General features: G+C 38.7%; 1 protein-coding gene across 1 annotated transcript; it reads left to right on the forward strand.

The window, feature by feature from the left end:
* The first annotated feature begins 12523 nt into the window (after window positions 1–12523).
* LOC139669496 (arg8-vasotocin receptor-like) lies at window positions 12524–15076 on the forward strand. Its single transcript, XM_071549988.1, has 2 exons — window positions 12524–13572; window positions 14577–15076. The coding sequence occupies exons 1-2, from the start codon at window positions 12663–12665 to the stop codon at window positions 14774–14776; spliced, it is 1110 nt and encodes a 369-aa protein (XP_071406089.1). The 5' UTR covers window positions 12524–12662; the 3' UTR covers window positions 14777–15076.
* The last annotated feature ends 663 nt before the right edge of the window (window positions 15077–15739 follow it).

Here is a 15739-nt window from a genome sequence, read left to right on the forward strand (position 1 = left end):
AAGTGGTTGTGTCCTGTGCCGCCAGGGTCGTACGGTGCCATTCCCACCAGAGGCACTGCAGATGAGGGGCAGGAGACGGAGGAGGGCCCCCACCCAGCTTTTGCACGCACTCGGTGCAGGTGCTGCAGGAATATCTCCTGGCATCTCTCACTCAGCTCTTGCAGAATGATGACAGACAGGTGGGCTTCCCGCCTGTGCAGCCTGTCTGAAACATGATTCTAGGGAAGTTGCTAAAACTTTGGGTGACAAGGACAAGGGAGGGTTGTTGTGCTGTGTGTGCAGGTGGAGGTAAAGGGGCCTTGCCCTGAGCACTCGGGAGAGTCATGTCACATTTTCAGTCTCAGATCCCAGTTTTCTGCTTCTGTTCTTTCTCACAAATAAAAAAGTAAAATTCATTTTTTAGCTTACATTTCATTCCCCACAAGAAAGTTTATATTTCCTAAATGTGTAATTATTGTCACATGTTTTTTATAAATTGAACAGGTTAAGCTCTCCACATCTCCCATGCCTGGCTGGATGCCAGGTGCCCACTGAAGCTGCACTATCACTTCACTCCTCAGGTGGACAGGGGAAGATGACTCACCATCAACTGTCATGTGCAAGGCAGGCTTGACTTGGGGATATTAGTTTAATTTAATACCAGTCAGAGTAGGGGAATGAGAAACAAAACCAAGTCTTTAAACACCTACTCCCCACACCTCCTTCTTCCCAGGCTCAGATCACTCCTAGTGGTATAGGGGGATGGGGAATGGGGGCTGCAGTCTGTTCATCACACTTTGCAGCTCCTCCTCAGAGGAATGACTCCTCATACTCCTCTCCTACTCCAGCATGGGCTCCCTCCCACAGGAGACAATCCTGATGATCTTCTGCAGCATGAGTCCTTCCCATGGGCTGCAGTTCTCCATGAACTGCTCCAGCAAGGGCCCCTTACATGGGGTACATGGTGTCCCTTCTTCAGGAACAGACTTCCAGCATGGGTCCACTGCAGGGTCACAAGTCCTGCCAGCAAACCTGCTCCAGAGTGAGCTCCTCTCTCTGTGTGGCCACAGGTCCTACCAGGAGCCTGCTCCAGTATGAGCTTCCCAAGGGGTCACAGCCTCCTTCAGGTACCCACCTATGGTGGTGCGGGGTCCTCCACGGGCTGCAGGGGAATCTCTGCTCTGGCGCTTGGAGCACCTCCTCCTTCTCCTTCACTGGCCCAGATGTCTTCAGAATTGTTCTTCTCACATATTCTCATATCTCTCTCCCAGCTGCTGTTGTGCAGAAGTTTTTACCCTTTCTTAACTATTTTATCACAAAGATGCTACCACTATTGCTAATGGGCTCAGCTTTGGCCTGTGATGGGTTCATCTTGGAGCCTGTTGGAATTTATGCCTTCCAACACAGTGGCAGATTCTGGTGTTTTTTTCAGAGAAGCCACCCTTCCCCTACCAAAACCTTGTCACTTTAACTCAATGCAATGAAATTTTTCACTTGTGGCATGCCACTTCCTCAGTGAAGTACTTCCTCAGTGGCCACAAACAGCTCATGAGTCATGTATTATCTAGGATCCATTTGCATAGGACAAAGGCAGTTCACACCCAGATGCTCATCTGTTCCCTCCTAAACGCTTTCAGACTTGCTGCTTTCTGGCCTGTTCTGCAGCTATGGTCTGCCTGCCCTGTTTGTAGATTACTACACATCCGATTGTATTATCCAGTGGTGGTTTACTTCTCGAAGCTATTTTTAAGACTTGCGTGCTACTCTCTAATTTACCATGTATTTAATTACACATGGTTAAGCTCATTTTTAAACCAAGTAGCAGCTAAGCTGGGAGGTTTCACTGCCCCTTGTTGTATGAGTTACTTTAGGTAAAGTAAAGTTACTGTTATGAAAGCAACACGGTACTGATACATTTTAGACTGTGGTAGCTCAAGCAGCTTCCCCAGGTGTGTTTGCCCTTCTGTAAGTACCAGGACTCTTGTGTCTTTGCCAGTGTGGTGAAACAAATTGTATCTCCTCAGATGACTTAAGTGGCCATCTGAAACCGCAACCTGAGCTGGCTTAAAACAGGGTAACTCACATTCTTATGACAACATATAGTTAGACAAAACAAGACATACAACTTCAGTAAGAAGGAAGTCTGGACACGCTTCATGCTGCCAGGGCACATCTGCCTCTCTTTGATGGGAAAATATGGTATTAGAGGTAGGAGACAAATGATCCCTTTTAGTTGCACATGGCCCCATCCTAAACAGTAACACTTTCTCCCATATTCTCATTGTAAAATTCTTTCCTGTGCCTGCTCAGGCAATCATCTCACCATGTATTCTGAGATAAGTACAGTGGTGTGTTGATTCATACCTTTGCTAAGGATTTCTCATTTCAGTTCCAGTCACAGATCCATGTGTTCTTGCCACATGACAAGCAGACCTGTCTGATCTGACAGGTTTGGAAGTGCATGATTCATCAGCTTCTCAAAACAACTATGCAACTCCCAAAAAGAATGAAAAACAGTGGACAACAAAAGATAAATTTATGTATTCCCAAGCAAAAATTCTGCATCCATGCCTTCAAAAATATTTTGCCAATTTAGCCTTCTCTTTACTGTAATCATGACATTAAGAAGAAATTATCTCAATTTTATTTGAAAAATAGATGCTTCAACTAAGATAATTTTATAAGCTCTCTTAGTAGTCAAAGGTGAGTTCATCTTGTTTGACTAAACACCTGCTTTTTAGATAAGAAAGAAGAATCCACCTATGATATTCAGAGAAGTGGCTAACTCCATTTATAGTAATTTTCACATAATACGAATGATCTCATTTATAACATTTTGAGATATATTTCAATTTTAATAGGATATATAGTATCTATTTAAAAAATACTTCCAGTTCAGTACTCTCAGTGGCAAGCATCAAGAAATAAATCTGTTATTTTTATTGATGGGTTTTTCCTAATCTCTGTTAGGTTCATACCCAACACTCAAGTTCTTTCGGAGTGATCACTTGAAACATGATTGTTTCCAGTTTAGGTCAACGCTGAAAGTAGTTTGATTTTAACAAGTTCTGTTTCTGTAGTTTAATTTAAAAAATCAAAGGCTTTCAAAATAGTTTCTCATTGTACATGTTAGTGCATGTTTTTGCAGGTAAGATGCAAATTTTTTTAAATTAAGTTACACATCTGTTGTGGTAAATCTTCCTGCTGTAATGAAATAGAGTTCCTTGGTGTATGTGATTTTTCTCACCTTATAGGCAGAGTATTGTGGTGTCAATACCACAAGTGAGTTACTGGTGTTCATTTATATGCATGCTATAGTTTTAAATGCCATTAATTATTTCTAACATTCACATTTGTATGTTTGTCTTGGACTGCTACTCGGATAGAAAATCATAATGTGTTATGAGGCAGTTTGATAACAATTGGATATGTATCAGAAATAACAATTCTGAAATTTGTCTTTCTAGGGTTCTCTCTCTTTTCTATTTTCTTAAATTCTCCTTCACTCTAAAAATGTCACAAATACATTGAAATTAATTCTGGAACATGCTTTCACTCTGTTTGATACAAAGCTAGTATATGAATAGCACCGAGCATATGTGTTTTATTTTTTAATTGCTGTATTGATTATGGTTGTTATGCTGGAAAAACAACACTGTCACACTCAAATTAAAAAAAAAATCCAAGTATTTCAAAGCACTTTGACAAATTATCATATATTGGTAGAGTATTCTGCTAGTAATGCTATCTGAAATAATATCTTAAACATCTTCAATAAAGCCTTAGGGAAAATGCTGTTTTCTATTTTCATCAGCACAGTATAACATAGACGGAAACTGTATAGTGCCACCAAATATATTAAGCTTTGTAAACACAGGTATTCTGCCTCCTAACACTAGATGGCAGACAAAAATGGGAAAACATTTCCTGGGTTTCAGGGATAGAATGTGGAAAAATTAAATTGCAACTTGAATGAACATTCAGTAAAAATTCTCGAAGTAATAAGAATTAAGATGATTGAACAAAACATAAATACCATGCTTATATCAGCCTTTCATTTGGCTGTGGGTTTTTTGGCACAAACACTGAGAATAATCAGGTGGAACATTTCCACATTATTTTCACATTGATTTTTTTTCTCTGTTACTGTCCTTCAATATTTTGCTTTTGTGGAAGAACTTGAAATTCTAGAAGCCTTAGAAAGGCTCAAGAAACTCAAATAAAAGAAAAGCTTTCAGAGAAAACTGCCCTTGCCAGGTAGTCACGATTGTGAAATTGTCTTCCAAAGAGCAGACGATGTAAGACATATTGCAACTGCTTAGTATCTTTGTCTTACATCAGTTGCCTAAGGTAATTATGGCTCCTCTGTTCTTTATTGTCATTGAATCTTAGATAATAATATGGAAGTAACACGTTTGCTAAGGAAGAAATTTTTTTCAGAAAATACTATAAATTGTTATACTAAATAATGTGTAATCAGTTCACCTATTAGTGGGTGAATATTTTGGATTGTTAGCCCTTTCCTCTCTCAGATACATCTTCCAAAAGAAGTGTATCAGGAGGATCAGGATCCCCAAGGTTCTGAATCCCCCACGGAATCCCACACCACAATGTCAGTTCTTCTAGCTAAGTGGGATGTGCATATACTATACTAGAACTGAGCAAATCCCACCAAATTCCACCTCATCTTTCCCACTTGGTGCTGCTACTGTGACTGCACAGACATCAGGCCAGGCTGGTTATCTCCAGTGCTGCATTTGGGCAGTGTCACCAGCCTTATGGACTGAAATTGAAAAAGACCCAAGTTATTCCCATGGTGTTTTTCCTGTTGGAGTTATTACAAATGAGAAAAGTAAGTCTACTGAAACAGAAGGCTAAGAGCAAAACTGACTTTCCTACCTCATGGTTAGAAGACTAGCTACAGATAGCCATTTCTTCTGCTCTAGGTTCCTCAGATTATTCTCATTACTCAATAGCTTTTGTTATGAAATGTATATATAGAAGCAAACACCAGACTGTGGCATTGCCCTTCTCACAGGAGTGCTTTACCCGCAAGGATACATACCCTTTTTTTTTCAGGGTTTTTCCTTGGTTTCATGAATCTTCCATTATTTTTTTTATAGGAACCTAGTTTAAACAAGAGGAGAAAGCATTTTACATTCTGCCTTGCCAATCAGTTGGTGAACAGAAAATTCTCTTAGAAAATCAGATATGTATATTTAAACCTTCTCAGGCAAAAAAATAGCAATAACTCCATTTTCTTGCATCACCTGGGTCAATATTCCATTGAAAATAACGTTGCACTGGATATTGTCAGTGACCTTGTTCCTGTTAGTCTTCTCTCCCATTCCTGCTGTTCTTCCTCTCCTCAGCCAGGGACCTCCATTTTCTCACCCCATTTGAAAGAACAGTTTTCAGCCTGTTTGTTAAAGGAATGCTTGTAAAGTATCACTAAGAGTTACAGGCTCTGCATTTTGTACATAAATGTACCTGACTCTCGTGCAAAGTTAAGACTCTAGGTTAGAATCAGAATCTGGAATTTATTTGTGCCCCGCTCTGTTCATTTTCCTGCTTCACTAAATCCAGGCAGTTTCCTGCTTCCCACACACTAAAAAGGTGCTTGGATCCCTAAATCAGAGGTTTGTATTCTGCTCAGGGAACTGGTACCTGAAGTCCTTTATGCATCTATCCTTAATTTTCTGTGCCTCCACAGCTCATAGTGGTCTCTGATCTGGATCAGTGCATTTGTGCATTCTAGAAATCCACCTGCCAAAACAAGACTGTACCAATCATGTAATTATATACTAGTTATGAATAATGCAATCGATTACTTAGAATTTGAAATTCAGGCTCATGCTAGAGGTCATATTATAAAGTCCTCTTCAGACTCCTGTGATTAGCATAATAGTCATTCCGTTACCTTTCATCATTCAAGAAGTGATAGATGTGATTTTTGTTACTGCAGCATCTGGTTGAGAGTATGATTGTGCAGGAGTCAAACAAAGTACTTGGTGTAAATGAAAGGAGGTCAAAATGCACAGTTACTGTAGGCCCACTGGAATTAATTCACTGTCTATGGTGTTTGCACTTGTTTATTCACTATTGTTGAAGAAAGTGACTGCCATTGTTATTTATGTTATCTTTTAATTAAAACACTGACGTATGGCTGATCATTGCTCTGGCCCTTGATGTACTATACTAGGCTCCACCTTAGCATTTTTGTCTTTATTAAAAAGCCCTGTTTATAACTTCTTATCTGTGGAAAAAGTACTTTACAACTCTTCTTGAAAACCAGTCTATCAAAGTTCCTTCTCCTGATGTTACACATTATTTCTCCATTTTTCTTCACTCTGATCAGCCTTGGTGAGGCTCCTTATCCATCAGTTGTTTCCCATGACCCTGGTGGCAGGTGAGCTGTCAGGCCATTTAGTATCCTAATAGGGAATCCAGACTGTCTGGAATGCTTCAAATAAAAAAGATAGTTTTTTGGCAGAAGCCTACGTAACTGATCTGCAATGATTTATTTTGATCTTAACATAGTCTGATGGAAGTTGTAGAAGAGTAAAAGATCAGTACTCTACGAGTGAACACATTATTAAAGTTGAACAAAATTTTACAGCAACAATAGGAAGAAGACGTTATTTAGAGAATGGTTTACAAATTGTGGAAGATAATTCTACCACACAATCCAAGGATATGAATTGAGAAATCTGGTTCCAGGCTTTGGACCAACTCCTATCCTCACTCACTGTCCTTACTCCTATCCTTACTCACAGTAACACCTGTGAAATCAGAAACAAAGCTAAAGATTGAGCTCAGTTGTAGTGAATAAGAAAGCTTTTACTGAAACAGGATAAAAAAATTACTGTTTCAGACATAATCTCCTTAGGGATTAAAAAGAGTCACGTAGCAATGTACGCAGTTAGTGGTCCTGTTTTATGGTGAGTATCTGGGACATGCCTAGTTATGAGTCACAGGGGACCCACATCCGTTTTTTTTCCTCTGACTTTAATGCCTCTGGCTAATTCCAACTGAAGGATGCACTTAATTTAGGAAGGCCTTGTTCCAAAATATTGCCTAACAGTAAATATAATCATTTGATGTGTTGCAGTCTTATATTTTAAGGTTGTAAAGCTGAATTTGCTTTTATGTAGGTTTTCATCCTATAAAAGTAACACCCCTTTCCTTTAAATACACAGTTAATTTACTCATTTGAGACATTCACATAGTTTCATGGAAAGTGAAAGACATCCAGATCGTGTGTGCAGGGGACCTGTGTTTGCACATATACACACATGTAGACAAAACATAGATGTGCACAATTTAAACAGGGCTAGCAGGACAGAATGTTGTCCCATGCTCACTATAATGTTAATGTGAAAAGTTAAGGCTGGTTTGTAGTTTATCTTGAGTGGAAATAGATCAGATTTTGGGTTGTCGTAACATTTTCTAATAGTCTTTTGGCTTCACTAAAAGCTCTCCTTCCTGCCCAAAAGTGGTTGTGCCCAAATCAAAGCTGAACTCTTTCTGAGGAGTGAAGTTATTGACACTTTTCATCATTTGATGTCTTCTTGAGTGGTGGCAACATTAGCTGCCTGCATTGCATGATTGGATATGTGCTGCCTATAATGGTCACTGCAAGGTATTTTTCTTGGGTTTATGTTGGCACCTTGCCTGTAGTTGTTGCATTTGAGGTTGTTTTAGTTTTGTAGAGCCAGTCTAGTAACTTTCTAGCTATATAGGGTTGGAGTGCACCATTAAGCCTGGTTCTCAGAGCCTTGTATGTTAATATAACTGTTCAATTAATGGTGGGTGTTTTTTTAAGAATCCAGAATTGTAGGAGATTTTACCATTACAGAAGAATTAAGGTGTACACAATTTTAGTCGAGTAAAAATGATTTACAATTAAGTACTTTATCCATTGTGATCTGGAAATAAGCAATATTATAATACTGAAAAATACGGATATATCTTCCTGTAAATGCATTTGTGCTTCAGGCTAAGTCCTTGGACAGTATTCATGTGTAACTTTGGCTAATTTCCTGTATGAAAGAATCCATTTACTAGCCATTGCACTACTCCTCAAATGTATTCTCTATCACTAGGGCAACTACAACTCAGTGTTATCTTAACTTTTTTATCTGCCCTTATACATATTACTAAACAAGTGTTTCATATAAAAACATATTAAGGAGTAAATATTTCTACCGTCTTCTTTATACTTGAATCTTCTACTGCATGTTCTAGTCTCTTCTGCCTTCTAAGGGCTGTGGAAGGTGTTTTTACATTTTAATATTTGAAAAGAGATAGAATCACATCAGCACTAAGGAAATAATTCTTAGTTTCTCTAAAATCCTCTAGAGGTATAGAAAATCATATGAAAATTTGCTTTTCTTAATTAGTTGGTCTTCATGACTTGACAAGTGCAATAGCAATAATCTACTAATTCTTCAAATCTACAGAATCTCAGAGAGAAAAGAGGCAGATCTGGGTTTCTTACATCAAAAACAGACAGCAGTATTTTCCAGCTGATCTTTTCTTAAATATGAACTTTTTAGAACTTGTTTATGCATTCCAAAGTAAAAGAGTGCAAACCTATTATCTTCACAAGTTATATTTAATAAGTAATGTCTGTCATAAAATGAAACAGTTTCTGGGTTTTCGAAGATGGTAGGGTTTTTTTAACCCTAAAATGCACATATTTCTGCTTCATTATATATTCCTTGCCTGGCTTGGCAAAAAGTATTTTCAATGCGCTGCAATTCATACAGTTTTTGGAAGACAAAAATTGTGGTGGAAGTTGACACGCACAGTTCACATGGAATTTATGGGTCAAGGGAATTGTTTATTTCCCCTTACTCAGCACTCACTGCTCACCACATATGGCATGTTGCCTCTGGCTGTAGGGCCCTTGCACAGGAAAGGTGTTGATGAGCTTGAGTGAGATCAGCACAGGGCTGTAAAGATGATTGGAAATCTGGAAGATGCAACCTAGTGAGGGAGGCTGAATGTGCTGGGCTTGAACTCTGCACCAGAGGGTTGCAAAAATAGAGGGTGGTAAAATACCTGTTTTCATAGGATAGGGTAAAACCCAGAAATATATCTATTGTGAGGAAATATCAGGTTCCTTCTAGTGCTGGGAACTCTACTTTTGTACAGCACTGGACAGACACCAGATGGATCTTCCTCTAACACACTGCTCAGATGCCATCTCTGGAGGGGCTCCTCCTTCCTTACACAATGTGGCACCTTTTATTTTGTGGGGCAAGCAATCATATATTTTCTCCTGACAGTTTGGGATGTCATCTCAGTCATAACATTCACCAACACCAGCACAGACTTTATGTACAAGGCTCAGTAGAGCAGACATGTCCTGTTTAAGATCACTAACTCCTTGAATACATTTTCCACAACACTCCCAATACAGCTTGTTTATCCTAGTGGAAAGATGGCTTCAAAAGCCCTAACAGTGCCCTCTTGTACCTATGAGGATGCTGACCAGACTTTTACTGAGGTTATGGCAGAAGAATGAGAGGAGGTGGTCAGAATCAGGGAAGGGTCTAGTGGCACATAAGGAAATCTCTTTCGCAATGAAAATAAGCATTTCCTACCAGTTACCCAGGAAAGTTTTGGGTTGTAAACTTTTGGAGGTTTTCAAGACCTGACTGGATAAACCTTGGTTAAAGTAGTCTAAATTCAGTGTTGTCTCTCTCTTGAGCAGCTGTGTGATTCTGAAGTTCTGAGAAGATACCTAATTTTGAGACTTAGTCTGTGAGCTGAATCTCTCCTTTCAATCTAACTAACAAACATTAGATGAGAGCCCAAACTGAGAAGTTCAGCAGAATTTAATTAAAATGTGCCTTCCCACACTACTGCAAGTAAATAATTTAGGAAAAAAAATTAACTTGGACAGATACAAGGACACTACTAAGTAGCTAAGACTACTTAAACATTTTTATCCTAATTTTATTTTCTCAGGGAGTTATATTCCCGGAGTGGATCAAATTTCAATGTAACACTATCCTGACTATCTGCTAGCCTGCATGAAGAAGGTTGAAAGGACACAATTCTAAAGTTATGAAGCCTCTAACATACACTGAACTGATTATATGAAAGATGGAGTAGAGTCTTACAGATCTACTGCCCTTTTTATAAACATGTCAAGGGCTACTTGTTTCCCAGTGGCCTTGCCCTTTAAGCTGTGTCTACATGCTGGATCTGACACCTGGGCTGTTGCCCAGGCACTGTGTGCTCTGTACACCCGTAGGCCTAGGAGGAGTTGCGTGTTCCCAGGGATCTTGCTGAACTCTCCTAGGTGTAGGTGACAAAACACATTTGCCTGAAATATATGTCTACCCATACATTATACATAGTGAAAAGTTGTACAAATATGTGATTCTGGTACCATATTCTGGTTAGTCTGACAACAGTAATCCATAACTGACTTGTGTTGCATATTCTGGTCTTTTTGCATATGTCTTGATTATGTTTCAGATCATGAAATGTGAATTTATATTTATTAGCCATGCCTGACCCTGGGCTTAATTTTCTCTTCAACATGTTCTTGTTTCAACCCATTTAGGCCTAGCTCTGTGTAGATGTGCACATTTAGTCCATATCCTGCTAGAATAATAAAGATCCCACCTGGCTTTTCATTAACTCATGGAATGAGGATGGTCAAGGTAAATGATTTTGGAGCATATGCCTTAAACTTGGTCTCCACCAGAAGGCAGAACCTGAGATCAGCCAACCTGCTCTACAGCAAGTGTTTGCTGTTAGCAGAATTGCCAGGGTCTCGTGGCTTGAGACCAGTTCAGTTGCGTTCTGCAAGTTTCTAGGGGAAGGGACAATGAAGGTTAAGGCCAACCCATTTGTTCCTTTATGGTCCTGCTATGCCTGTTTCTCAATAAATGAGATAGGTTCCAAACTGAAAGGGGGAACTAGAAGGAAACAACCTCAGGAATCCAATTTTCATACAAACAAGCTTTTATTTAGAAAAAAAAATCAGGTATATTAGATTAAGTTGTTGTGATTCATACTCTTTGCAATACAGTCTTACAGAAAAACTATTGTAGCCTCAGGCAGCTGCAGCAGTTTTCAGCCAAGTCTGGATTATGGATACTTAGAGTTGCTGCTGGTGGAAAAGTTCCTGAGATTGTTCACCTTGTCTGTTGTCTGTTCTCAGTCTTACCCTTGCATCAGCTATTAACATCAATCCCATGGTGGGATGTGAGGGAGAAAGGGAGAGAAAAGAGATCATATTGTTTTTGTAAACTGTTGTAATCTACTTCAGCATCCTGTTTATGAATTTTGCCCTTCACCTCTTTGTGATAAATGAAAATCTTTAGTGAGGTAAAGAGGTGGTAGTCTGTCTGTAAGCTTCCTGAACTGGTCTTGATCACAGTGGTTAGTCAGTTTAAGTACAGTATTGCATACTCTCTATGCAGCATGGATATTACTTTAAGCCTTACTGGTTTCCTCTTCAAAAATACTTCAAATTACCAGTCTCCTAACTGTAACCAGAAGGATATCAGCGTCCTAGCTTCAAATAAGATTGCATGCAAATATCTGTTTTCATATTACATGAATTCATTTTATTAAATCTCTCTTTTGTGATTAAGAGTGCAGTCTGAGGGAGAAAAAGAATGAAGTTAATGCAAAATTGCCATTCTTATCTGACTTAAAATATGGAAAAGTCTTACTGGAAAGCTGAAGAACAGTGAATTTCCTATGGTCATGATGCAAGTTGCTCCACAAAAATAAAAAGGTTTAGATACTGAAAAATTACCTCCCAGCTTTTAGCACTATAGTAGAATAGAGAACCCTGGAAACTGTTTCATCATAGAGACCTTTTCCTCAGTTGGATTTCCCACTGAATTTTCACTTATTTTTCTATTAATTCTCAGAAGACTCACAGTCCCAATAAAAGTAATTTATTTCACATGTGTTATTTTTCATTTTGCTGAGACAAAAGCCTTAAAGCTTTGCCCCATTCTTGAAATAAAAATATTATTTTTAGGGCAGTTCAAATAGTTTTATTTTTATTTTAAAATCAGGTGACTCCAAAAAAAGGGGGAAAAAGGGTCCTTGGAAAGAGGCATTTCTTTGTGCTGCAAATAGGATGTGGTAGTGCCCCAGGAGCCTGGAGAGTTGCAATTATGATGCGCCTGAGCTCAGGGACCCAACTTTTTGTCTGCATACAAACATTCCTCATGATTCAGCTGAAGGGTGCTCCTGTGGTTTGAGTAGAAAAAATTTTGCCAGAACTCTGCCGAGTAAGGTCATTTAAGTATGACTTTGGCCACAGCTATTTACAAGTTTGGGTTTTGACTGAAGTGAGTAATTGAATCACATTGAGCCTCTGAAGTTTGCCTTTTATTTATATATTTCCCCCAATTGTGTGGCTCGGTTTGCCATTGGCTGTGGTCCCTGCAGCCTACCCGAGGGCTCTGCAGTTACATAAGGCTGTCTGCTGGAAGCCTATATAAAGCCTTTGTGCACGTAGGCAAGACAGAATTTCATCAAGATTCAGGTCCCACTGCTTTAGTTTGCCCAAGCAGGAGGAGTTTTGCTTGAAGATATACTGAAACTCAAACCCTGGTCTGGTTTGTTTGCCAGCTGGTGCTTCACAGCTGTCAACCTGAGTCGTAAGTGGCAGCTACTGGAAGTAGCTTCTGTGCACTATGAAGAATTTTTCATTTCCTATGCAGGATAACACACATCAGACTGAGAGTCCTCACAGATTCCCGAGTTTGACAAATCAGTCAGATCCTGCTGGAAGACCAGAAAGAGATGAGCAATTAGCTCAGGTAGAAATTGCTGTACTGGGGGTCATATTTCTGACAGCGTCTGTGGGCAATTTTATTCTCATACTGGTGCTGTGGCGAAGAAGAAGGAAGCTCTCTAGGATGTATGTGTTCATGCTTCACCTCAGCATTGCTGACTTAGTGGTAGCCTTTTTTCAGGTGCTGCCTCAACTCATATGGGATATTACTGATGTTTTCATAGGGCCAGATTTCTTGTGCAGAACTATCAAGTATCTACAATTGCTGGGCATGTTTGCCTCTACTTATATGATAGTGGTCATGACAGTGGACAGGTATCAAGCAGTTTGTTACCCTATGGTCACTTTCCAAAAGAAGAGAGCTCTCTGGAACATCCCCATTTGCACCAGCTGGTCTATAGCATTGATTCTTAGCCTACCACAGGTATTTATCTTTTCTAAGATTGAAATATCTCCTGGCATCTTTGAATGTTGGGGTGAATTTATTCAGCCATGGGGCCCAAGGGCATATGTGACTTGGATTTTTGTAGTTATATTCTTTGTTCCCTCAGCCATCCTTATCACATGCCAGGTTAAGATTTGCAAAATCATCAGAAGAAATATATATGTGAAAAAACAGAATGAATGTGAAGCAACAAATCAGAAGCGAGTCCTGCCATCTCGAGCAAGCAGTGTGAACTGTATTTCAAAGGCTATGATCAAGACAGTAAAAATGACAGTGGTGACAGTTGTTGCATATGTTCTCTGTTGGTCACCTTTCTTCATTGCACAGCTGTGGTCTGTGTGGTTCCCTAGTGTCGTGACTGAAGGTAAGATACTTTCCATCTTATTCCTAACTGTATAGCAGGATAGCACATTGCCATCAATTGCCTTATGTTTGCACTTTGCTTTTGTGTAAGAGTTACATGTGATCATTTGAGTAGGATTAAGAAGAAATTCCTGGATTGATTATCTCCTGTATTTAATTGTGATGTTATGTTATGTGATCAAAACATCACGTGTATTTTGCATGATTAGCAATTTAAAGATTAATGAACAGCAGTCTGAAAAGTATCATGTGCTCCAACAAATGTTCAGGCTTTTAGAGGTTTTAGGTAGTATAGGAACAGAATTTGGGATTCTTGAGGTGAAAAGGAATAATTGACTATTCAAAGGAATAAGATAAGTCTTTCTTATTTACTGGATAGAACAGTGATATTATAAGACATCTGAATTTTTTAAAATATTGGAATCATATTGAAGTAGTACACTCTGTAGCATCAAAAGTTATAAACTAGATGTTTATAAAGCTAAACAGCAAGGCTAAGAGAGTTTTCAAAGAACACCATGCTGCAAACAAGATTATCCTGTCAAGCTTATACTATTGCCTCTTTGTGAAAGGCAGACTCTATAAATTCACCTATTCTAAACTCAGAGATTAAAAAAAGGAAAAAAGATAATAGCTCTGTCTGATAAAAAAATCTGCTGATCTTTGTTTTAAGAATTATTCCAATCAGTGTGACTTTGAGTCTTAATCTACATACATTTATATCAATATTATATCTGTATTTACCTATATTTTTAGAAAAGCTTAGTAATTGGTTTTAAGTTTAATGCAGCTACATCAAAAAAGAGTTTTAACACTGAAATGCATACAATAAAGTGTGCTTCATACCTTCAGCAATTGCAAATTGCATTAAAATATGAGTTTCCTAGTATTAGATTAACTTTAATATATGAATAGGTATGGAAGAAAGCAGCAGACTGCAAAAATGTTACTTATTTATCTGAGTACTTTATTTACTCTCTTATTCCTTTAACTATTTCATTCTAGGTTCAGCATTCACCATTATCATGCTCCTTGGCAATTTAAATAGTTGCACCAACCCATGGATTTACATGTATTTCTGTGGCCACATTCCATATTGCACAAATAAGCAAGTGGAGAATACCTCAGCTCAAGAGGAATCGGTGATCACAGGGAGCATTCATCTTGTAGACAGAGACCCAGAGGAAAACAGTATTGCTGCATAAATGCTGAATGCTTTTTGTTGTTTTGTTGCATTCCCACTGTTCCTAAGACGTATCTGTATTTTACCCCCATCCCTTATTTTGTGGATAAGGAAGCTGAAAAATTATCTTTTGTTGTGCAAATATATTTCTCTGCAGGTCTGTAGCATTATAGAGGAAGTCTGAGTCAGTGCTTCCATTACCACTGTCTTATCAGAATGAATTCTTGTGAAGACTGACAAAGATACATAAAAGCATCTTAGATTTTTGTGTCCTAAAGTACATTCTTGTCTGTGATTCTGGATTTCTAAGTAGTAAAATTTTATAACTAATTGGTCCAACAAATTGAAACATAATTGGAACGGAGCCTGACATAACTAAACTTGATTATGTTTTCAAATTGAACCATAAATTGTTCATCATTCTGGTGTGATTGGGGGACAGTCTGAAAAATCCTAAAGAGGCAGTGCAAAGTCAGACATACCCTTTGCCAGCTATTACTAGTACCAGGTTTAAATTAACTCCTTACATACAACTATAAAATGCCAAGCAGATTAATAATAATAATTTTTAAAAAATAATTCAGTGTGCGTGTTACACTGAACACCTACTACAGTTTCAAATTCCATTGTGGATGGCAGGTGTTATCAGCACAGCAGCAGTCCTGATTTTTGGCTTCACACCATGGGATTTGATCTTCCATGTGTTCCCGGATATGAAAGCAGTTAACTGGACACCTCCTCACACCCTGTACACATACATATACATACCTGAACTAAAAATGGGTGCTAGGAGTGTACACTGTCAATTTGGTGTTCAGACTTATTTGTTCTGGTCTCCAATTTATTGGCAAGTGTGCGAAGAGCCCCTTCAGACTCAAATGCAATTATTTTCTTTCGTGACAAAAATAGATCTGCAAATTTTATCTCAAAATGCCATTTGGTTGCTGTTTTGTGAGTGTTATATGCAGGTAGCTATTTATTCCCT

This window comes from Pithys albifrons, chromosome 3 (genome assembly GCF_047495875.1).
Source record: "Pithys albifrons albifrons isolate INPA30051 chromosome 3, PitAlb_v1, whole genome shotgun sequence".
In the NCBI taxonomy this organism is placed as follows: Eukaryota; Metazoa; Chordata; class Aves; order Passeriformes; family Thamnophilidae; genus Pithys; species Pithys albifrons.

Excerpts from the sequence above, each read along its gene's own strand:
- LOC139669496 (XM_071549988.1), top strand. The coding sequence starts at position 12,663 with ATGAAGAATTTTTCATTTCCTATGCAGGATAACACACATCAGACTGAG. Across the intron at positions 13,573-14,576 it reads CCCTAGTGTCGTGACTGAAG|GTTCAGCATTCACCATTATC; the intron begins GTAAGATACTTT and ends ATTTCATTCTAG.